Below are 25,579 nucleotides of genomic sequence, written 5' to 3'. Positions count from 1 at the left end.
CTCCCCAAATAGCAAAACTCCTTTACTACTTTAAGTGTCTCATTTCCTAATCTAATTCCCTCAGCATCACCCGACTTAATTCGACTACATTCCATTATCCTCATTTTGCTTTTGTTGATGTTCATCTTACACCCTCCTTTCAAGACACTGTCCATTCCGTTCAACTGCTCTTCCAAGTCCTTTGCTGTCTCTGACAGAATTACAATGTCATTGGCGACCTCAACGTTTTTATTTCTTCTCCATGGACTTTAATACCTACTCCGTATTTTTTCTTTTGTTTCCTTTACTGCTTGCTCAATATACAAATTTAATAACATCGGGGAGAGGCTACAACCCTGTCTCACTCCCTTCCCAATCGCTGCTTCCCTTTCATGCCCATCGACTCTTTATAACTGCCATCTGGTTTCTGTACAAATTGTAAATTGCCTTTCGCTCCCTGTATTTTACCCCTGCCACCTTTAGAATTTGAAAGAGATTATTCCAGTCAACATTGACAAAAGCTTTCTCTAAGTCTACAAGTGCTAGAAATGTAGGTTTGCCTTCCCTTAATCTATTTTCTAAGATAAGTCATAGGGTCAGTATTGCCTCACGTGTTCCAATATTTCTGCGGAATCCAAACTGATCTTCGCCGGGGTCGGTTTCTACCAGTTTTGCCATTCGTCTGTAAAGAATTCGTGTTAGTAGTTTGCAGCTGTGACTTATTAAACTGATAGTTCGGTAATTTTCACATCTGTCAACACCTGCTTTCTTTGGGATTGGAAGTATTGTATTCTTCTTGAAGTCTGAGGGTATTTCACCTGTCTCATACATCTTGCTCTCCAGATGGCAGAGTTTTGTCAGGACTGGCTCTCCCAAGGCTGTCAGTAGTTCCAATGGAATATTGTCTACTCCTGGGGCCTTGTTTGGACTCAGGTCTTTCAGTGCTCTGTCAAACTCTTCACACAGTATCATATCTCCCATTTCATCTTCATCTACATCCTCTTCCATTTCCATAATATTGTCCTCAAGTACATCGCCCTTGTATAGACGCTCTATACACTCCTTCCACCTTTCTGCTTTCCCTTCTTTGTTTAGAACTGGGTTTCCATCAACGCTTTTGATATTCATACAAGTGGCTCTCTTTTCTCCAAAGGTCTCTTTAATTTTCCTGTAGGCAGTATCTATCTTACCCATAGTGAGATAAGCCTCTACATCCTTTCATTTGTCCTCAAGCCATCCCTGCTTAGCCATTTTGCACTTCCTGTCGATCTCATTTTTGAGACGTTTGTATTCCTTTTTGCCTGCTTCATTTACTGCTTTTTATATTTTCTCCTTTCATCAATTAAATTCAATATTTCTTCTGTTACCCAAAGATTTCTACTAGCCCTCGTCTTTTTACCAACTTGATCCTCTGCTGCCTTTACTACTTCATCCTCAGAGCTACCCATTCCTCTTCTACTGTATTTCTTTCCCCCATTCCTGTCAATTGCTGCCTTATGCTCGCCATGAAACTCTGTACAACCTCAAGTTTAGTCAGTTTATCCAGGTCCCATCTCCTTAAATTCCCACCTTTTTGCAGTTTCTTCAGTTTTAATCTACAGTTCATAACCAATAGATTGTGGTCAGAGTCCACATCTACCCCTGGAAATGTCTTACAATTTAAAATCTGGTTCCTAAATCTCTGTCTTACCATTATATAATCTATCTGATACCTTCTAGTATCTCCAGGATTCTTCCATGTATACAACCTTCTTTTATGATTCTTGAACCAAGTGTTAGTTATGATTAAGTTATGCCCTATGCAAAATTCTACCAGACGGTTTCCTCTTTCATTTCTCTCCAACAATCCATATTCACCCACTATGTTTCCTTCTCTCCCTTTTCCTACTCTCAAATTCGTCACCCGTGACTTAAATTTTCGTCTCCCTTCACTACATGAATAATTTCTTTTATCTCGTCATCCAACATTTCATCGATTTCTCATCATCTGCAGAGTTAGTTGGCATATAAACTTGTACTACTGTAGCAGGCATGGGCTTCGTGTCTATCTTGCTCACAATAATGCGTTCACTATGCTGTTGGTAGTAGCTTACCCATACTTCTATTTTTTTATTCATTATTAAATCTACTCCTGCATTACCCCTATTTGATTTTGCATTTATAACCCTGTATTCACCTGACCAAAAGTCTTGTTCCTTCTGCCAACGAACTTCACTAATTCCCACCATATCTAACTTTAACATATCAATTTCCCTTTTTAAATTTTCTAACCTACCTGCCCGGTTAAGGGATCTGACATTCCACACTCCGATCCGTAGAACGCCAGTTTTCTTTCTCCTGATAACGACGTCCTCTTGAGTAGTTCTGGCCCGGAGATCCGAATGGGGAACTATTTTACCTCCGGAATATTTTACCCAAGAGGACGCCACCATCATTTAACCATACAGTAAAGCTGCATGCCCTCGGGAAAAATTACGGCTGTAGTGTCCCCTTGCTTTCGGCCATTCGCAGTACCAGCACAGCAAGGCAGTTTTGGTTATTGTTGAAAGGCCAGATCAGTCAATCATCCAGAATGTTGCCCCTGCAACTACTGAAAAGGCTGCTGCCCCTATTCAGGATCTACACATTTGTCTAGCCTCTCAACAGATACCCCTCCGTTGTGGTTGCACCTACGGTACGTCCATCTGTATCGCTGAGGCACGCAAGCCTCCCCACCAATGGCAAGGTTCATGGTTCATGGGGGCAGAAAGGTAGTGAGATTAAAATTCAAGGTGAAGGGATATCAATGGTACAATCACTGATGACATCGCTATCTTGAGTGAAAGTTAAGAAGAATTAAAAGATTTACTGAATGGAATGAACAGTCTAATGGCTACTGAATGTGGGTTGAGAGTAAATTGAAGAAAGATGAAAGTAATGAGAAATAACAGAAATGAGAACAATGAGAAACTTAACATAAGGATTGGTGGCCACGAAGTAGTTGAAGTTGAGGAATTCTGCTACCTAGGCAGTGAAATAACCAATGACAGATGAAGCAAGGGGAACATCAAAAGCAGGCTAGTACTGGCAAAAAGGGAATTCCTGGCCAAGAGAAGTCTATTAGTATTAAACATGTGCCTTAATTTGAGGAAGAAATTTCTGAGAATCTACATTTGGAGCACAGCATTCTATGGTAGTGAAACATGGACTGTGGGGAACCTGGAACAGAAGAGAATTGAAGCATTTGAGATGTGGTGCTACAAACGAATGTTGAAAATTAGGTGGACTGATAAGGTAAGGAATGAGGAGGTTCTGCGCAGAATCAGAGAGGAAAGGAGTATGTGGAAAACACGAATAAGGAGGAGGAACAGGATGAAAGGGCATCTATTAAGACATTAGGAAATGACTTCCATGGTACGAGAGGGAGCTGTAGAGGAAGACAGAGACTGGAATACATCCAGCAAATAATTGAAGACATAGGTTGCAAGTGCTACTCTAAGATGAAGAGGTTGGCGCAGGAGAGGATTTTGCTGGTTTGTATGTAATTCTGGTCGCTGTGTAGAATTTTAGGACCAGTTATATTGTGCCACGCCCATGCAGACTTCTCCGAAGCATCTTCTCTGCTGCAGGGCTTATACCAAATTATCAAATGCCAACTGTACACATATTTTTACTCTCAACCATCTGTTTCCAGATGTGCATTGCATACCTGAATTTACAGTTCAGTCCATTAACATGATGCCAATACATTCTTGTTCTATGAGAACTCAAATAAGAATGCCACCTATCTAACAGTAATACGAAAGCTTTCTTATTTTACCGTCAACAATCATCATTTGTTTTCCTCCTGAGAGATTCCATAATCCCATTTATTCTGTGCACGTCTTCTGGGTCCATGGACTTGCATACCAGACACCCAGCAAGTATTCAGCATTCTCCTGGCTTCCACGCGCTGGGGCTACATCTTTCCTCACACACCCTCTCTGTAGGAAGAGAGATGGTATGCACAGTATGTCTGTCAATATTTGAAACCCCCCCACTTTACTTAAACATTGTGAATGTGTTTTGCTGACACGGCATTCCTTCATACTGCGAAACAGGACTTGACCCCCAACATCCTGTTACACTACGTAGCTCTGCACTCTAGCTAAAGATGTCGCTTTATCATTTTCTTTTATAGTATACAAGTTAAACATATTTCATGGCACATAATTGCCTTCTTATTAAATTTCCTTTTGCTGTTCATTTTATTCCTTATTTCATTACTACATATATTAGTATATTTTCTTCTCATTTCCCAGGTTGTTACTTAGTACACAATTATACATAATTGTTGTATTATTTTGTTACACTATTAGTAAGTGTTGCTTAAATACAATAATGTATAGCTTCACTTGAATTATTGATACTACCAGTACACATTGTGTGATTGTTACCCTTGTGGATAAAGAAAGGAACTTTACAGATTTATTCCTTTAGGGCAAGCCTCAAGTTTCCTTCTATTAGCATATAACAAACAAAGATTCTTAATAGTTAAGAACAAGAACATCAGCTAGTTATGTTTTGTGTTTCATCAACAATAGAGTACATCTCAAAATTTCAAGTTACATCTGGGGATATATAAATCTCCTTAATTATCTTTTTTATTTATGTATGATATCCCCTACTTCAGTGTGATCAATTGTCCCAGTTGATACAGACACTAACAAACACAAACACACACACAAAATTCAAGCTTTCGCAACCCACGTTTGCTTCATCAGGAAAGAGGGAAGGAGAGGGAGAGATGAAAGGATGTGGGTTTTAAGGGAGTTAAGGGAGAGGGTAAGGAGTCATTCCAATCCCTGGAGTGGAAAGACTTACCTTAGGGGGATAAAAAGACAGGTATACACTTGCGCGCGCACACACACACATATCCATCTGCACATATACAGACACAAGCAGACATGTGTAAAGGCAAAGAGTTTGGGCAGAGATGTCAGCCGAGGCAGAAGTACAGAGGCAAAGATGTTGGTGAGTGACAGGTGAGGTGTGAGCGGCGGCAACTTGAATTTCATAATCAAGCAAGATCTTTGTTGTTAGTGTGTTTCTTCCTCAAGTTTAATTTAATGGTGTCTTATACTGCTTTAACATAACAGTATTATATAATCCCTTTCCTTGACCGGTTTCTGGATCAACCAAGAAAATTGCTTTAGGATGTGGTACATTTAAAACTTTGTAATGACCGCTATATCGAGGGAATAATTTATTTGTTTCTATCTTCAAATTTGAGCTATGGTGCACTTCCTTAATTAGCATCAAGTCTTTCTACATCTACATCCATACTCCACAAGCCACCTTGGCGGTGTGTGGTGGAGGGTACCTTGAGTACCTCTATTGGTTCTCCCTTCTATTCCAGTCTCGTATTGTTCATGGAAACAAAGATTGTCGGTATGCTTCTGTGTGGGCTCTAATCTCTCTGATTTTATCCTCATGGTCTCTTCGCGAGATATATATAGGAGGGAGCAATATACTGCTTGACTCCTTGGTGAAGGTGTTCTTGGAACTTCAACAAAAGCCCGTACCGAGCTACTGAGCATCTCTGTTGCAGAGTCTTCCACTGGAATTTATCTATCATCTCCGTAACGCTTTTCCGATTACTAAATGATCCTGTGACGAAGTGTGCTGCTCTCCGCTGGATCTTCTCTCTCTCTTCCATCAACCCTATCTGGTATGGATCCCACACCAGTGAGCGGTATTCAAGCAGTGGGCAAACAAGTGTACTGCAACCTACTTCCTTTGTTTTCGGACTGCATTTGTTTAGGATTCTTCCAATGAATCTGTCTGGCATATGCTTTACTGACGATTAATTTTATATGGTCATTCCATTTTAAATCACTCCTAATGGCTACTCCCAGATAATTTATGGAATTAACTACTTCCAGTTGCTGACCTGCTATCATATCAAAGGTAGGTGTCGTAGCTTTTTCATTATATTTACACAGCCGTTTATCTGCTGCTCATTGTAAATTTTCTTTTACAACATATTCTAAGTTGTCTCCATGTACATTATCATCATTGTATGGCCATTTAAAGAATTTCAACAGTGGCTCGTCTATGAATTTACCTTACAGTGTTTTGACGGGAGATAAAACAGCCGATAAATGTGGAAGTTCATTAAGTATTACTTCAAACTCTGGTATTTTCTGTGCCCAGGTTGTATATCTGTTTGAACAGTATGGCCTGCATAACCAACCAATTTCTTTTATGAGACATTCACAAATGTAATATTTAGATGTGTTTATATGGCATATTTCTTCCTATTCTAGGAATTCTTTAATGTTATGGCTCACAAATTGCGGGCCATTACTGGTTAAGTCTCTTAGGTTTCCCTACATCAGTAAAATAATTATGTATAAAGTGAATTGCTATATTGGTGTTGGCGTGTTTGATTGGATATAAAGTTACATATTTGGAACAACAATCAACACTTCCTCTACTCCTCTTCTACTGGTTGACAAAAGCCTGCAAAAATCTGATGCTGTTAAATCATGCAATCCTTTCGGTATAAGAGGATACATAGTATAACCTATACCCTTATTATCCTCTCTTACTTTCTGACAGGTCTGGCAAGCTTGTATCTTCTGTGACTTTTTTACTCAAATCTTTAAATTAATAAAATTTCTTCATATGTGCTATACGCTTAAGAACTCCAAAACGCCCATATTCATTGTTTATGAATGCTATTAACTGTAATCCAACAAGGAAAACCATCAATTATTGATAAAATTATTTAATTGGATAGATAAATGACCTTCCTGGACATTGAAAAAACGTATGATAGTGTACATAGAAGCAAAGTGTGGAAAGCCCTGGAGAATAGAGGAGTAGCAAAACAGATTATTTGGAAGGATAAGGGAAATGTACCATGGAAGTGTGAGCTCTGTGAAATTGGGAGGAGAGAGATCAGCTTGCAGAGAACAGAAGAATGGCTTGAGGCATGGAAGTGCACTTTCACTATTACTCTTCATTGTAGTGATGGATGATATAATGAGTACAGTAGCACAAGTAACTGGTGAAAGGAAGATGAAAGCTATGGTGTTTGCAGATGATCTGATGACTTAGGAGAATAAAGAGGAGGAAGTACAAGAGCAGTTGGGCGTATGGGAATGAATAGTACAAGAATATGGGATGAAATTTAGTGTAAGAAAAAGTGAGATGATTATCACAACAAGAAAGGAGGAGAGAGGAACAACTGGAATAACAAATGGTGGGGAACAATTGATGAGAGAGGAGAGTTTCAAGTACCTAGGAAGACAGAGAAATAAACGAGCAGGGGAGAAAAGCAGAAGCATTTCAGAAGAGTATCAGAAGCCTGATATGGAGCATGGATGTACCCCAAATCAGTAAAAAGGTTATATACCGGTCATACTATGTCCCGATGCTGACATCGGCATCAGAAACCTGGATTATGAAAGTAAGAGAGAAAAGCAAAGTACAAGCTAGTGAGATGAAATTCTTGAGAAACAGTATTGAAGTGACAAAGATAGACAGGTTAAGAAATGAGAGGATCAGAGAGTTAATGAAGGTGGAACCATTACAGAAGGAGATAGAGAAATCAAGGCTGAGGTGGTATGGAATGTTAAGAGAATGGAGGAGAAGAGGATACCCAGGGGGATACATGAGGTGAAACTGGAAGGAAAGAGACCAAGAGGAAGACTGAGAGACAGGTGGCTGAAAGGAATAGAGGAATGTGTCCAGAAGAAAGGGGAAGACTGGACCAAGCTGAAGACGGAGAGATGGTGGTAAGACAGAAGACGATGGAGAGGCCTGTGTTCCATATAGACCCGGCCAGAGGCTGGAAACTGTCCAAGATGAAGAAGAAGATAAAAAAGTCTACTCACCAAGTGGCAGCAGAACACACACCCAAAAGACAGTTGTGGCTGGCAAGCTTTTGGAGCCAGTAGCTCCTCCTTCAGGCAGAAGGATTGAAGGGGAAGAAAGAAGGGTGAAGGAAAAGGTCTTGAGAGGTCTAGAAAAAGGGTTAAATTTTGGGAAAGTCACCCTGAACGACGGGTCAGGGGAGACTTACCGTACAGGATGAGAAGGAAAGCTTTCCTTCCCATCCCATACGGTAAGTCTCCCCTGATCCATGGTTCTGGGTAAACTGGCATCAATTGTGACGAGCAGGGCACCATGTGGTAAGGTAACAGGAAATGTGGAGAGTCAATGGAGGAAATGGTTGGTATCTTTTATATAGGAGAGTAGGTTGCGGTTAATAGGCTGAAGCCACCCAGGATGCCCATTGTGGCCGGTTCTGTACCCCTACTGAGAGAATCTCATCTCTAGTAGACAACACCTTCAGCCTATTACCTGCAACCTACCTTTCTTTCTAAAAGATACCAACCACTTCCTCCACCGACTCTCCACAGTTCCTATCCCTGTACTACACAGTGCCCTGCTCATCACTATTGACGCCACCTCCCTTTACTCAAACATTCCTAATCCCCATGGCCTTATCGCTATTGAATACTACCTTTCCCAACGCCTGACAGATTCCACATTAACAACCTCCTTCCTAGTTGCCATGACCAACTATATCCTCACCCGCAATTACTTCTCTTTTGAAGGAATTATCTACAAACAAATCCAGGGTACTGCTGTGAGCACTCACATGACATCGTCATATGCAAACTTATTCATGGGCCATCTAGAGGAATCCTTCCTAAACAGCCAGAATCCTAAAACCCTCACAGGGTCGGATTCATTGGTGACATCTTCGTGATCTGGATCAAAGGTGAGGACACCCTATCCACATTCCTCCAGAACCTCAACACTTTCTCCCCCATTCCCTTCACCTGTCCTACTCAACCCAATAAACCATCTTCCTAGATGTTGACAACTACATAAAAGATGGCTACATCAGTACCTCTGTCCATATCAAACCTACCAATTGCCAGCAATGGGTGGTACCTCTCAAAATACACCGAGGGTCTCGCTGAGGCCTTTATAGACTGTAATTATCCTCTGAACCTTGTACAAAAACAAATCTCCCGCGCCTTATCTTACCAGTCATGCACCACCTCCCAAAGTCCTGTCATTCACTTGTAACTGAGTACCACCCAGGACTGGAGCAACTGAATTATATTTTGCACCAGGGTTTCATGTACCTCTCATCGTGCCGTGGAATGAGAAATGTTCTACCCACTACCCTGCCCCTTCCCCCCCCCCCCCCCCTTTTCACTCAGTTGTATTCTGTCACCCACCGAACCTCCACAATATCTTCGCCCATCCCTACACAACCACTGCTCCCAACACCTTACCTCATATCTCATATCCCTAGAATAGATTAGATGCAAGACCTGCCCATACATCCTCTCACCATCTCCTACTCCAGTCAGGTCACAAACATCACCTATCCCATCAGAGGCAGGGTTACCTGTCAAACCAGTCTTGTGATCTAAAAGCTAAGATGGAACCACTGTGCTGCATTCTATGTGGGCGTGGCTAACTGTGGCCAACAAACAACTGCACCACCCTGCTGCTGAGCACGCTGTACAACATGATGTTCTTCATTTCAACGACTGCATCACAGCCTGTGCCGTATGGATCCTTCTCACCAACACCAGCTTTTCTGAACTGCACAGGTTGGAACTCTCCTGCAATATATCCTACTTTCCCATAACCCTCCTGGCCTCAAACTTCGTTAGTCATTGTCCACACACATCTATCCCCTTCCCTGTTCCCATTCCAACACTACACAGGCCTCTATTCCACCAATGCACCCAGTCTTCTTACTTCTCTTGCTTTCCACTACCCCACCTCTCCCCTCTCTGTCTAACCTCCTGACTGCACCTAGGTGCCCTACCCCCTCTCCACCTTGTCCCCGCATGCTCCCCAGCAGCACTTACTGACCGCCAACCCTACCCTGCTATCCCCTTCCCTCCCTGCCCCAGCCTCCTCCTTACTCCCATCCAGTTGCGTCTCCCATCATGCGCTGCTGCTGCTCATAGACTGGCTTCAGCTGCCAGGGACTACGGACATGTGCATGTGTGTGAGTTGCATTTCCAAGTGCGCACTTTGTGTGTGTGTGTGTGTGTGTGTGTGTGTGTGTGTGTGTGTGTGTGTGTGTGTGCGTGCGTGTGCGTGCGTGCGTGTGTGTGTGTGTGCTGGATTTTCCATTGTTTGAGTTTATCTGTTAACTTTCTTCCTTGCTGTGTTATTTGAGCTGTGAAGTCACTTTTGTTGCTTCAGTTACATTACTAATAATAGTTTCTTGTGTGATATCATGTTTTGCATTAAACATAACATCTAAAACATCTTCTATTGTAGAATTTATAATATCCAGTTTGTCTGTTAAGGTTTTAATAGATACGCCTGAGCTCTGTAAGGTCGAAGATAACATTTCAAAATTTGTGCTCAGTATTGAATTTAGTGTTTAAAGTGGCAAATAATGTTTTGTCATTGTCATTATTTTCTTTCAGTTCATCATTTAAATCTGCTGTTATGTGGACACTAGTTTCTTCTAATTTTGGATTAATACTTTCATTAACATTTTGTACTATCAGCTAGTTGTTGCTTTAGCAACTTAAGTATTTCACTTGCTTCTGTTTCTGAAGCCATGCTTCATTGTCACAATAGGCATTAAGTCGTTACTAAGTATACATTATATACATTGTAATTATTTTATGTTTTTATCATAAATTACTTTGTGTATAGATTTTTTGCTTTTATGTAGATGAAGAAAAACACACACACACACACACACACACACACACACACACACACACACACTCACTCACTCACTCACACTCAAAAGATGATATTAATGGATACTTCTGCCCAAGACCCGATACAGCACCACACAGTTATTACAGTCACAGAGATTGGTTTACATTAGGTAAGCATCGCATGACACAGCAGGAAGCCGACATGGTTGCCAGAGTCATAACACAACTCTCTGCAGTGTGATATCATAGCGTAGTGGTTAGCATGTAGACCTGACATGTGGAAGGTCATAGGTTCAAATCTCTAATTTTTAAATTTTCTAAATCTGATCAAAATACTGATCATTTTTATTCAGTTAATTGGATTATATTATTATTGTTATTATGCCATAAAAATGAAAATTGTAGTTCTTGCCTTTGTCCCCATCTTTTAAAGTTCATGTAGACCTTTTAAAATTTTTGTTGCAGAAAAACTACATCCTGTTGATGAGGAAGATTTGAATGCTTTGGAAGAAGAGATAAAAATCTTGGAAATGGAGCTGGACAAGAATAATTGCTCAAACTTAGAAGAAGTAGTGCAGGTACTCTTGGACACTATTTTATAAGATATTTTCCTTATAAAATTGTGCAATTTCATGCAAGTAAAATATACATATTTAACACATGCTCACAGTATTTATTTACAGCATGATAGTTGCAACTAGTGAATTTTTTGTCTATTTAGCATGATATGGCATATTGTATCAGCTCTTTCGTGTTTCTCCTTGCCTCTAATACACAGGAAAATTGTTTGCTGTGAAAGCACTGGAACTTGCAATGTTTCCACCTCTTTCCCCCACAGTGAACAGCACGTCCATTCATCACACTAATTTTTTTAACAGTTTAAGATTACTTTCTTTGCTCATGATTACTATTGTTTTAAAATAGTATGATGTATCATGGTTTTTTTCCCTTTTATCTATCTTAAATAATCATTTGTCCCACATGAGAGATAGCGGATAAAAATTTCTGACTATATACTCAGATTCACTGGAGAGGTCTAGGAAAAGAGCTAGATTTTGGGAAAGGCACCCAGAACTGTAGGTCAGGAGAGACTTAGTGTAAGTCTCCCCTGACCTACGGTTCTGGGTGACTTTCCCAAAACCTAGCCCTTTTCCTAGACCTCTCTACTCGTTTTCCTTCACCCTTCTTCCTTCCCCTTCAACAGGAGCTGCTGGCTCCAAAAGCTTGCCAATCGCAACAGTCTTTTATGTGTGTGTTCTGTCACCAATTGGTGAGTAGATTTTTTATCTGTACAATTAAGGACTACCAAATGGTTAGAGGCAACTATTGAGCATCTGAAACTGGTGATTAAATTCGAGATGTACTGCCAATTCTATTTAGATGTGAAATGAGTATGTCTTTCTAATGTTTAGCCACCTGAAAATGTAGCATCCAAAATTGACGAAATTTGCATCAAATATTTTTATATGAGTGGTGGTACAAATTTAAAATTTTTTCCACACTGCATGCCTGAAGATGAAGCCTTAGTGCTTTGAAACTGACTGTTAAAGAAAATTTGTGGTTGGGGAGCAATTGAAAACAGTGTTTTCCCAGAAATTGTTTTTTCTTGTTACTACTTTTGGCTCAATTTAATATCCAATAAATTACTGTTTCTGCAGGGAAACAGCAGCATTTTTCCACCAGTGAACAGAATGGTTCTCTGATTTAAAGTGTTTCTTGACATTATTTTACTTTTCCAAGCCAGTTTATAATTACAAAATCAATAGAATATTGATGTCATCCTCTGTTGGAATTCATGTGTGTCCAACCTATACTTGACAGCACTGCAGACAGAACCAACAAGGCACTTAATGTAGAAGTAGAATTGAAAATAACCCTATTTGTATGTTGGGAAAAGACTTCTCGTGTGGTCTAAATATGTTGACAGGTTTGGTTTTCTGGTTACTGTAGGGCAGAGTGTGGACACCATAAACTGGCAGTCATGGCTATTAAACAAACTATAATTAAGACTGCCAGGCAGGAGAGTAGGGATGTGGAGAAAAAAGACCCACCTCCCTCTCTCCGGGCAGCCATGTTTTGTCTCTCTGGGTGAGCAGAACTGATCTTTGGCAACACGGATCACCAATCCCTTCTGGTGTTCATGGTCATAATTGGAACTCCATGATGGGTCAGTATTAATCTCTTCACCCATTCCAAAACAAAGAAGAACAATGAGCTACACACAACACGCATCATTCTGTAACAGCACTCAGTTGGATAGTACCCAAGTTGTAAATGAGCTATGTTTCAGGCCTGACCTCTGTTGGTATTTGACAGAACTACAGTTGAAACACCAACCTTTGAACTTTAGCTGGCAGACAGACGTACGAGTTTCTTTGTTCCAAAATGCTGTGTCCCACAAATGAGCCCTACATTACATTGTACGTTGTTTCTTATGGAAACTGTTAGACTGCCTGCATTTGACATGACTCCAGAGCATTGAGCACACACATATGTCATTGCATTTTTATTTTGCAAACACATTATTTACATTATCCTTCCAAATTGCAGTTCACCAGATGTCCCAAAATCAGTAACCAAAAATTGCTAACTTTTAAATATTTGCATGCAGAAAATGAAGATATTACAAACTATATCTTACAAAATAGTTCATCTGGAGACAGTTTGTTATGAAATAGCATTCATTTGGTAATGCAGAATTAGCATTAATTGCAAATGCAAAATTTTCTGGTCCCTGTTCATGTCATATACATTAATCAGATTGAAGAGATTTGATGATGTAGCAGCAGTCTGGTACCAGCAATTTCCTCAGAGTCCTCCTGAGTAGCACTTTTTGTAACATCACTTTTATGGTTGCTGGCAAGTTGTTGAAAATGTGTTCCTGAGTAATGGACATCTTTGAAGGAAAGAAAATGCCTTTAAATCATTAAGTAGATTATTCTTATGTGTATAACCGACTCCCACAGGAGGTTGCAAACTTCCTCCCCTACAGTACACCTGCCCATGTATTTTAAAACAGAATGGACCACTGCCAGAAAGATGAGCCAAGTTAAATTGAACTGATGCAAATACCAGAGCATTATTAAATTGTCTAATAGTTGCTAGGTAGTTCTTATTGTAGTCAGTGTTCTGCTCTATGAGGTTTTGAAGTCCTTCACAAACTAAAATGGGTGCTAAGTTAACCTTTCCCTTGTGGCAACACATAGTAATGAAATTGTCACTGAACTCCATTGCAAACAACCTTGTAGAGCAATGTACGCACGTTTGATCCACATTGCCAACACAGTGTGTTTACACTTCATTGTCTTTAGGGGAAAGAGGGACAGAACAATATGTTTTTGGCACGGATATTTTGATGGAGAAGTAGGGAAGTTGGCAGCAAAAAGTCGTCTTGCACTATTGTTGCCACTGAGAATTGAATTGAATTGGTCTTGTCTGCAATTGCACTTAGCTTGCTATCTTGCTGAATTGTCTTCATTCATCACTTTGTCTCATATTTCTATTTTCTGTAGTGTGTGACACGTTCCGTTGTTTTGGAACAGACTCTAGTTGGAGGTCTCCCTCTCAGTCTGCATGTTGTCTCATTTCGTTATGGAAGCCTGAAATACAAAAGAAAAAAAGTTAGCAGACATTTGACATGCTCCCTTTTTAAATAAATAAAATTGGCCAGGAATGAGGAGGACTCGTGTCCTGAGGATTCCATATAAACTTAATTATATGTCTTCTTTTCTGTCGTCTTATTTTCTCTTTCTGTTTTCCCGTCCTTTTTTCCCCCTAAGGTAAGTCTTTCCGCTCCCGGGATTGGAATGACTCCTTACCCTCTCCCTTAAAACCCATATTCTTTTGTCTTTCCTTCTCCTTCCCTCTTTCCTGACGAGGCAACCATTGGTTGCGAAAGCTAGAATTTTGTGTGTATGTTTGTGTGTCTATCGACCTGCCAGCGCTTTTGTTTGGTAAGTTTCATCATCTTTCTTTTTAGATATATATATATATATATAATAGAGGGAAACATTCCACGTGGGAAAAATATAGAGTTTGGGCAGAGATGTCAGTCGGGGCGGATGTACAGAGGCAAAGATGAAGTTGAAAGACAGGTGGGGTATGAGCGGCGGCAAATTGAAATTAGAAATTAGCGGAGATTGAGGCCTGGCGGATAGCGAGAAGAAAGGATATGCTGAAGGGATGACTGGGGTACAATGGTAAAAGTCAAACATCAGGCAAGAAATGACTTTTTTTAAATGACTACTGATTGTTTTAATTTCAGGTTTTACATTGGATAACATACGACAAAGACATCTTCTTTGTGTGATATAATTACAAATTAACAATTTTCAGATTTTTTCCCTGTACTTGTACTGTGAAACCTTGCTTCTTGCCAAATTTCATGATTCTAGGTCAACTATAAATACCTTACAGGTTTAGACAAATGAGCTGACACGTTTCAAACTATGTGACACAAATGACCGTACCTTTTGCTTACAATGTTTATTATACTGCCAAGGGACCATAGACCATCATGTGTGGCATAAATTTCAATGTGATATGTCTATCATTTCCAGAGAAGACAGACAGGCAGACGGACAACAAAGTGATCCTATAAGAGTTCTATTTGTGCCAACTGAGGTATGGAGCCCTAAAATTTATAAGAAATAAATATTCCACGTGCAAAAATTTATTTTACCTTTGCTGGTGATGCAGATTAATGGTATTGACATAGAAAGGGTGTAATGTAAGGGCCGCGCGGGATTAGCTGAGCGGACTAAGGTGCTGCAGTCCTGGACTGTGCGGCTTTACAAATGTCTGCTTGTGTCTGTGTATGTGTGGATGGATATGTGTGTGTGTGCGAGTGTATACCTGTCCTTTTTTCCCCCTAAGGTAAGTCTTTCCGCTCCCGGGATTGGAATGACTCCTTACCCTCTCCCTTAAAACCCATATCCTTTTGTCTTTCCTTCTCCTTCCCTCTTTCCTGACGAGCCAACCATTGGTTGCGAAAGCTAGAATTTTGTGTGTATGTTTGTGTTTGTTTGTGTGTCTATCGACCTGCCAGCGCTTTTGTTTGGTAAGTTTCATCATCTTTCTTTCATATATATATATATATATATATATACACACACACACAGTTCATCTATTCAGGAAATAGAGAATCTCAACCATTTTCATCTATTATAGACATTGATACTGGTAAGATATCTATCCCAGGCATTCAAAGATTTTTGAGACTATTTTAATGTTGATAATATAATTGCCTCATAAAGTCATGCAGGAGGCAGGTGACCATTATTATAATAATCAGCAGTTCTCCCATTCAGGATGACTGGGGTACAATGGTAAAAGTCAAACATCAGGCAAGAAATGACTTTTTTTAAATGACTACTGATTGTTTTAATTTCAGGTTTTACATTGGATAACATACGACAAAGACATCTTCTTTGTGTGATATAATTACAAATTAACAATTTTCAGATTTTTTCCCTGTACTTGTACTGTGAAACCTTGCTTCTTGCCAAATTTCATGATTCTAGGTCAACTATAAATACCTTACAGGTTTAGACAAATGAGCTGACACGTTTCAAACTATGTGACACAAATGACCGTACCTTTTGCTTACAATGTTTATTATACTGCCAAGGGACCATAGACCATCATGTGTGGCATAAATTTCAATGTGATATGTCTATCATTTCCAGAGAAGACAGACAGGCAGACGGACAACAAAGTGATCCTATAAGAGTTCTATTTGTGCCAACTGAGGTATGGAGCCCTAAAATTTATAAGAAATAAATATTCCACGTGCAAAAATTTATTTTACCTTTGCTGGTGATGCAGATTAATGGTATTGACATAGAAAGGGTGTAATGTAAGGGCCGCGCGGGATTAGCTGAGCGGACTAAGGTGCTGCAGTCCTGGACTGTGCGGCTGGTCCCGGCAGAGGTTCGAGTCCTCCCTCGGGCGTGTGTGTGTGTGTGTGTGTGTGTGTGTGTGTGTGTGTGTGTGTGTGTGTGTGTGTGTGTTTGTCCTTCGAATAATTTAGGTTAAGTAGTGTGTAAGCTTAGGGACTGATGACCTTGGCAGATAAGTCCCATAAGAATTCACACACTCGTGTGTGTGTGTGTGTGTGTGTGTGTGTGTGTGTGTGTGTGTAATGTAACGTTGCAAATGTTGTAAGGTAATGACGAATTAAAAGTTAAATGTATACATTTTAGAAGTAAACAGTATTTACTATGATGGTGAATCTGAATTTAATACAGTTTATTCGCGCAGTACATTACGCTTGCTTAAAGAAAGTAGAAAACTCCAACCACTGTTGTGCACATAGTAAAACTAGATTGTCATTGGATGTCATCCTCTACACTGTTCTTATAAATTTCAACTATTTGTGTATTTTTCATCATTAGTGGCCAATGAAAGTGATGTCTCAATCATTAATTTTGATTAAGTAGTACAGGAGATATGGCATACTGACAAAAATTAATGTTGAAAAATAATAATATTATGATATCTGTTGTAATTTTTCTTTTCTTTATACGACTGATACATAGAATATTGTATGTACCCTGGCCACACACGTGTGCGCGCGCACATGCATGCACGTGTGCGCGCGCACACACACATTTTTTTTCGCTACCCTTTTTATTATTTTTGTAGTTGTTACGAGGACTCTTTGGTGGTGGTGGTGGTGGTGGTGGTGGTGGTGGTGGTTATTGTTATTATTGACTTTAAATTGTGTTCAACAGTCTGGCACATGTAAAGACAATTGCATAGCATTTTCTCTTATATAAGGACCCATATCACCATCTTGTAGATGGAAGGACTAAAGCTGTGGTTCGAATAGGTTATGAACTATGCAATATATATATCGAATGACTGCGTAAGATAGTTGCATCAGTAAAGAAATTTTGTCATCTCTTTATGAAAGGTAAAAGTTCCTGACAAGTCAGGGCTGTTTTCCTGTACCAGAACTCAAAATGCAATTTTAAACTGAGCATTTCAGCCTAACTCAATGCTTCAGTTTGCCAGTATCATCTGTCACTAAACTTCATGTGTAACTAGTAAGCACTTAATTGCTGTACTAATAATAAAAATAATAGTAGTAAGATACAATGAAAAGTATCTCCAGACTTGTCATTAAATGTACACCACTGCAACATTCTCAGAATGATGGAGAGCTAAAAGTAAGTGAGGTGAACTGCCCTTTTTATGTAAGACCACTTTTTTAAACTCAGATTAGAAATATACTGTAATCCTTTGGATGTTTTATATGAAATGAACCATCTTATTTTGCACAGAATGTCTGTGTTCAATATTGATCTATTTACACAAAGTTCTGAGTTAAAGAATACTTCATTCTACTTTTTAGCAATTATGTCATGCTGAATTGTAGCATTCTGATTTAGTGAACTTTCTTTATAAGTAAATTTGAATGTGTTTCTTTGTAAGTAGTAACATATTTTGTTGCATTGTTAACTTCATAGACACTTTGTGGTGAATGTTTCAACCTTTTCAAAATTCTTTTACATCACAAAATTTTATTCTAGATGTTACAAACCAAGAAGAATGGGTTATGTAACGATGAGGAAATGGTACAGTTGGAAGTAAACAAACTGCAAAATGTAAAAAAAGAAAGGGAAAGGCAAATTGAAGAGAGAGAAAATAAATTACATTTGCTCGGTAAGTAGAATACATTATTTTTATAGGTCGCTGTAGTGAGACTAATAAAAGGGCATATTAGCTGTGTTAATCATGCAACAAAAAGATAACTTCATACTGTCAACTGCCACTTTAGTATAATGTTACCAACATAACATAGCATTACATTATGTTGGTCTCATATAGGTTATGTTCATTTGTGTATTCAACATCCCTTGAGGAACACAAAAACTGTATGTTGTCTTGTCCTCACAACAGTTGGCTACCTCTGAGTGACTTGCCACTCCTTTCCAACTTGCCCCAATGCATTCCTCTGTCCTTTCTGAGGAAGGAACCATTAGTTCCAAAAGTTAGAATTAATATTTTCACTTTGAAATGTTTACCGACAGTACTGGAATTTCGCCCTCATTGACGTTCATTCCATTCATTGCTTAATTTTTTACTTTTTCTCTAATACACTGTAGTGAGTTGCAATAATGTAATTTTAGCAATAGAATCAACCAAAACCAGAAATTGTTTTTAAGTATGCACAACTTCCTAGCTTTTGGAATTATTAGTACCGTCCGCTGGTACGAGAGAGGTAGAGGCTGGGGAAGTTAAAAAGAATGGACAAGTCACACAGACACCACGATGTGCACGAGCCACGTGCTGAGGACAGAAGGGAGACAAAGACCAAGATGTGCTGGCAGTACTAAAAAGTTCGCCCAGCTGTTGTGTCCCATAATTTGTAGTCTGCAAATGAATGGCCCATTTGCCACTTCAGCTTGTATTCTTATAGTACATAAGTATTGTTAAAACAATTTAGCGGAGACATAGGGCAGCAGAAATACATAACAAAAAGACTGCTGCTGTTATTCCATTGTGGACTTACCATTGTTTGATAAATATTGTTTCAGTGGATTCTGAGTTGGACATAGTGACAGCTTGTTTACATATAAATAGTATAATGTTATAAGTATGAACTTAGTATATGGTGGCTATTTGTATTTTGTCTAAGAATTCACCTCTATTTTCACACAGCCGTGCTCTCATTATGTCAGTTTTTCAGAAAATTGCAGTGTAATTTCTTTTTCCACTCAGGTTTATGCTGAAGTAGCTACAAATACCAATTTGTTTTATGGATAAATGGGGGGGGGGGGGGGGGGGGCACAGCTGCACTTGCTCAGTGGTCTGGCCTTGTTCCTGCCCTTCCCATCATCCTTTTAATTCTTATGATTCTTTTACATCTGTTCTTGGTTTACTGTTTCATCATCATTGTTCTCTGTTTTGAAACTGTATCAACTTGTCCGTGTTGCTTCGACAGCCTCTATTCCCAGAAGACAACCAGCAATGGTCAGCAGCAGAGTGTGCATCTCCCATTGCATGGGAGCCTCCAGCAGCTTTCTGGGTGGGGCACCCATTTACCCCTCTCTCATTTCTATTAGCTTCTATCTCTTGATTTTCTTGTTTCTCGGATACAGTCAGGTTCATCAGGATTTTTCTTTTGTGTCCTTTCTCTCTGGGAACTTGACATACAAAGGATTGAGAGACCAATGAGCTCATAGTTTAGTCCCTCTAACACCATCCACTAATTAGTACAACCCAGTACTTGATTTCAGAGTCTTCATCGCACTATGATTTAATCCAATTGATATCCTCCCATATCGCCGTGTCTTTTAGAACTATACCACTTTCTCTTGTGTTTCTTGAACAGTGTATTTGCTATTACTACTTGAAATTTATTACAAAACTCCAGGAGTCTTTATTTGCTCTCGTTTCTACTACCAAGCCCATATTCTCTTGTTTATCCCTTTTTGGTTCCTTTCCTACCTATAGCGTTCTGTTCCCCTACTCTGCTCTGCCTTCTTATTCATAATGAATCCTTATCTTCTTTCCATTTCATTTCACTGACTTACAGTTTATCAAAACTGAATCTTTGTTATCCTTGTCAGCTTTTTTATCTTCTCTACCAAATTCAGACTTCCATTTATAATGACATCTGTACTGATTATAATTAGGCAGTCCTGTTTAAGCTGTGACCATCCCAGAACCTTCTGTTGGGTACATTTGACCATTCCTATGATTTCCTCCCATCATCCCTGTTGTGATGCTTCCATAACATTGAATTTCCATATGTTGTTGAGTTGGACAAGAACCTGGTAAGTCTGGTGGCCAGTCAGAGATGTCCAAATCTTTTTTCGGATGTTTGTGGCGTGAAATGTCTGCACAGTATCCAGATTGACTGTATGCACAGGGTTCTCTTTACGAAGCACTGTATTGCTAAATAAAAAAAGATTTGTAATTTGGCTGCATTTGTGTGGTAATAGCCCATCAGTAGAAGTGTTGCTTTAGTTAACAGGTATGTTTGGTTCTTCAAGGCAGTCTGGAGCATAATAGCATAATTAGTATATCATGTTATTAGTTAGGTCCAATCTCAAAAATTTTGAGGCACAGAGTACCAATTTCATGAGAAGATATTCTCTGCATTGATACCGTTGTTTTCCAAAGTGCTAATGGATGTAGACTAATTCCTCCCATCTTAAGTTCTAAGACATCGAATTTACATCTTGAATGTGATCCGCATGTACCATTTGAATAAGTCTGCAAATATAATTAAAAAAAAAAACATGAGCCACACAGATCATCATCAAATCTGAAACTAGCTCAAAGCCAGTGGTGAAAACTATTATCCTAAAAGTAGAAAAATGCTTTAGTATCTGTTATCCACTCAGTAGCTAATATTTATAATGACCACTTTAGCAAAATAGCAAATGATCTTATTCTTAACAGCTTTCAAAATCGTACTATGCACCACACTGAAAACTGCAAACCCGCCTCCCAGAGGGTTTGTGTTTCTGAAATAGGTCAGACGATGAGTTCATGTTGGTAATGAGCTCATTAACAAAACTTAAATGTGGTTTTGATGATGATCCAGACTATATTATAAACTAAACAGGTCATTATACTGTGGAACTTATAAAGCATATTATTAATTACTAGTTTTCCACATGTACGTTTCCAAGTCTTCTAAAGGCTGTGAAGGTCACTCTCTTGCATGAAAAGGTGGTCAGAAATGGTGTACATCAGCTCAGTGGCTCCTCAAATATCCTTGAGAAGCTCTTCTGTTATAGGCTACTAGAACTTATAAACAAAAACTCATTGCTGTCAACTCATCAGCATGTTTTCAGGCAATCATATCTTAATAATGAACAACAAAAAGTTGTTCTTAAACAAATAACCACTGGAAGCATTTTAGTAATTGTAAGCTTGTAAAGAAAACTGTACTCAAATTTGATGTGTTACAAGAGTCAACATTAGCTCCAATCCTGTTTCTCTTGTATTGGGCTGGTGCAAATGTTGACAGCATTTTTTCAAAGTTTAATGAACACAACAGATTACACATAACAGAGACTTTAGTCATCAATAATACATTCCCCTTCACTATTTACAACAATCTGCCAACCTTGGGGTAAATTTTCAATTCTGTGACTGTAGAAATCACGTGGTTTTGAGGCAAAGATCTCATTGAAACATGTTAGGAGTTCATTTTCAACTGGGAAGGAACTTCCTTGAAGGTTGTTTGATAGAGAACCGTAAAGGTGAAAATTTGAGGGTGCAAGATGAGGTGAATGAGATATGTGTGGAATGACTTCCAACCCAATTCCTGTATAGTGTTTTTTGTCTGGCAGAATGTGGACAGGCTTCATCGTGATGTAGCATCACTTCATGTTTTCTTCCTAGTCATTGTTCTTGGATTGTGTCTGCAAGGTGTCTCAGTTGTTGACAATAAATGTCAGCAGTGATGGATACACCTCTGGGAACTAGTTCATAGTATACCACGCCATCACTGTCCCACCAGATGCATAACATTATCTTTTGTGAGTGCATGCAGATCTTTGTACGAGGAGTTTTTGTTTTGTTTGAGATCAACCTTCTTTTCTTTTCCTTGTGTTTGACGCCGTTTCTCATCATAAGCAACAATACATGATAGGAATGGTCAGTGTTGTACACAAGCCAATTGAAGATGAGCAAGCAGAGATGTAGATATAGCCACCCACTGATTTTTGTGATTTTGCCATAGAGAATCCTGCACCCATAAAACAAAGTTTTGAATCTTTCCCCATTGCATACAAATGTTGCTCAGTGGTGGAATGATGGCAGTTGATCACATTTGCCAGTTCTCGAGTATGCAGTGCTGGATCATTGTGGATGAATGCATTTAAACAATGTTCATCAAACCACAAAGGTCGTCCGGAATGTGGAGTCATTACTGTCAAAATTATCCTCTTTAAAATGAGAAAACTATTTTCTTGCCATGCTCTGTCCAGTGGCGTTATCCCCATACATGACGCAAAATGTTTCTGGCTGCCTCTGCTGCTGTGACCCCACTATTGAACTCAAACAGAAGATTATGTCGGAAACCTTGCAATTTCTCCAGTTGGCATTCCATTTTCTAATGTCCACAGTTCCACATACTATCTCCATGTGACAATATGTAAACTCAAATAGCAACATGAACTACAAAGAAAAAATGACTATAAATAAACCCATAGCAAGCAGAACACCAACATGCAAAACAAAAATGCTACGGACTTATGCACCAACCTGTCATATAGATGATACAAATGTCACAGTTCATGCCAAACAGAAAACTTTGTTTGCAGATGGCACCAGTATTTAGATTACATAGTTTGACCAGAAAGACCTTCAGTTATCAACAGATGCACAATTGATGGAACTAACACACAGGTCTGAAAGTAATAAATCTATAATAAAAGATGAAAAACTGTAGCCGTGAAGTTTCATTTCATCTAGCAAAAACAACAAAGTTAACACATTAAAAATAAATAACAAAATTTAAAATTTGTTGATGTGAAATTCCAAAGAATATGTCTGCAGAGCAATCTAAAGTGGAATGTAAGCATTAAAGTTCTTACATCTATATTTTATATGCTAAGGATACTGAATGCCAGATGTAACACAGAAATGATAGTACAAGAATATCATGCACATTTCCAGCTGTCAGTCAAATATAGAATAATATGCTGTGGAAATGCATTCTACAGCTGAACCATATTCATAAATCAGCTCTCAGTCATATGCAACACACAAAGACAAGACTTCCGTTGTCCTAGTTTCCCTACAGTAAAGAGACTGAACCTTCCATACCTGTATATACTCGAAACAATAGTCCTTTCAAGAAAATATTTCAGAACCTCCAATGCATCAGCAAAACAGCTCTGTGCAAAATCGTATAACAAGAAACTGAATTAATATTTGTGTCTCTCATGCCAGAACACCTACCTATCGGAAGAAGGTCTTTCATACTGGAACACAATTATAGAATCACCTTCTTAGCGACATCCTGTTTGTAAAGAAAGCAAACCTTATTAAGAAAGGTCATTTCTGATGGACCATAGTTTTTACAATGTAAAAGAATTCATCATCGACTGAAGTGTGATTTTATAATACAAATTCAGTCATATTATCTGACCTTGACTTTATTGTAAACAGTAAAAATATGTATTTAGTTTAATATGCTAACTGCTCTTTTAAGTGTCTGAAATTTGAAAAGCAGACATACAGTACATAATGTGTATGGAAAATTGCGTTCTCACTGTCATACATATGTGCTGTCTAACACAGTAGTTTATGTGGTGATTGTGTATAATAAATTACATTAATCTTACATGTGACAAATTCCATTAACATAGTTGCATACACTATGTGATCAAAAGTATCTGGATACCACCAAAAACATATGTTTTTCATATTAGGTGCATTGTGTTGCCACATACTGCCAGATACTTCATATCAGCAACCTCAGTAGTCATTAGACATCGTGAGAAAGCAGAATGGGGTGCTCCACGAAACTCATGGACTTCGAATGTGGTCAGTTGATTGGGTGTCACTTATGTCATACGTCTTAAAAGAGATTTCCACACTCCTAAACATCCCTAGGTCCACTGTTTTGGATGTGATAGTGAAGTGGAAATATGAAGGGACACATACAGCACAAAAGCGTACAGGCTGACCTTGTCTGTTGACTGACAGAGACCGCCGAGAGTTGAAGATGGTCGTAATGTGTAATACGCAGACATCTATCCATCACAGAGGAAAGTCATCTGCCAGTGTGTGTGTGTGTGTGTGTGTGTGTGTGTGTGTGTGTGTGTGTGTGTAGTGCCAACAGTAAAATTCGGAGGCAGTGGTGTTATGGTGTGGCCTGTTTTCGTGAAGAGGACTCGCACCCCTTGTTGTTTTGCATGGCACTATCACAGCACAGGCCTCTGTTGATGTTTTAAGCAACTACTTGCTTGCCACTGTTGAAGAGCAATTCAGGGATGATGATTGCATCTTTCAACACGATCGAGCACCTGTTCATAATGCACGGCCTGTGGCGGAGTGGTTACACAACAGCAACACCCCTGTAATGGACGCCTGCACAGAGTCCTGACCTGAATCCTATACAACACCTTTGGATGTTTTGGAATGCTGACTTCGTGCCAGGCATCACCAACCGACATCGATACCTCTCATCAGTGCAGCACTCCATGAAGAATGGGCTGCCATTCCCCAAGAAACCTTCCAGCACCTGATTGAACGTATGCATGCGAGAGTGGAAGCTGTTATCAAGGCTAAGTGTGGACCAACACCATATTGAATTCCAGTATTACCAATGGAAGGCACCAAGAACTTGAAAGTCATTTTCAGTCAAGTGTCTGGATACTTTTGATAACATAGTGTATATTTATAGTCACTTTCTGTTCATCCACAGCAATCATTTGGGATAAATTTTTGTAATATTATTACATATATGTATCTTTATATTTTCTATTGATTTGTCCTATATATGCATAAGGTGTAACAGAACCAAAACAAAATAAATAAACTGACATAGCCTTGTGCACAATTTTCGCTTTTGATGTGTATGATTCTTTGCTTGCAAATATTATCAGAAAATGACCATAATATCATGTACGAGTAGAAAATATAGATGTCGAATGTAGGAAAATTAAAGAAAGCTTTGGAGTAAAAACCTCAAATGAAAAGCCAGTAATAAATGAAAGAAACTTGATGACTGTGTTAGGGAAAGGGAAGAGAGAGTGGATGAAAATGAGATTGGGGATGCGATAGTGCAAGTAGGAAACAAACCATCCCATAGCCATTCCATTTTATTTACTGGACAACTAATACACGTGAAATACACTCGCTCAAAGAAAAATATAATGATACCAATAACCAGGATGGCAGCAGCTGACAGGTGTGGGTGTTACCAATCCATCGGT

General features: G+C 39.1%; 1 protein-coding gene across 1 annotated transcript in view; it reads left to right on the top strand.

Annotated features, from left to right (window-relative positions):
* LOC124776847 (kinetochore protein NDC80 homolog) overlaps positions 1-25,579 on the top strand; it is a 165,908-nt gene that overhangs the window by 69,085 nt on the left and 71,244 nt on the right. Inside the window, exons 8-9 of the mRNA XM_047252015.1 lie at positions 11,133-11,245; positions 18,203-18,335. Of these exons, the coding sequence (XP_047107971.1) occupies positions 11,133-11,245; positions 18,203-18,335 (246 nt within the window). The remainder of the gene's footprint in view (positions 1-11,132; positions 11,246-18,202; positions 18,336-25,579) is intronic.

Source organism: Schistocerca piceifrons, chromosome 2 (genome assembly GCF_021461385.2).
Source record: "Schistocerca piceifrons isolate TAMUIC-IGC-003096 chromosome 2, iqSchPice1.1, whole genome shotgun sequence".
Classification (NCBI taxonomy): domain Eukaryota; kingdom Metazoa; phylum Arthropoda; class Insecta; order Orthoptera; family Acrididae; genus Schistocerca; species Schistocerca piceifrons.
This window is presented reverse-complemented; position numbering and strand designations above follow the sequence as displayed.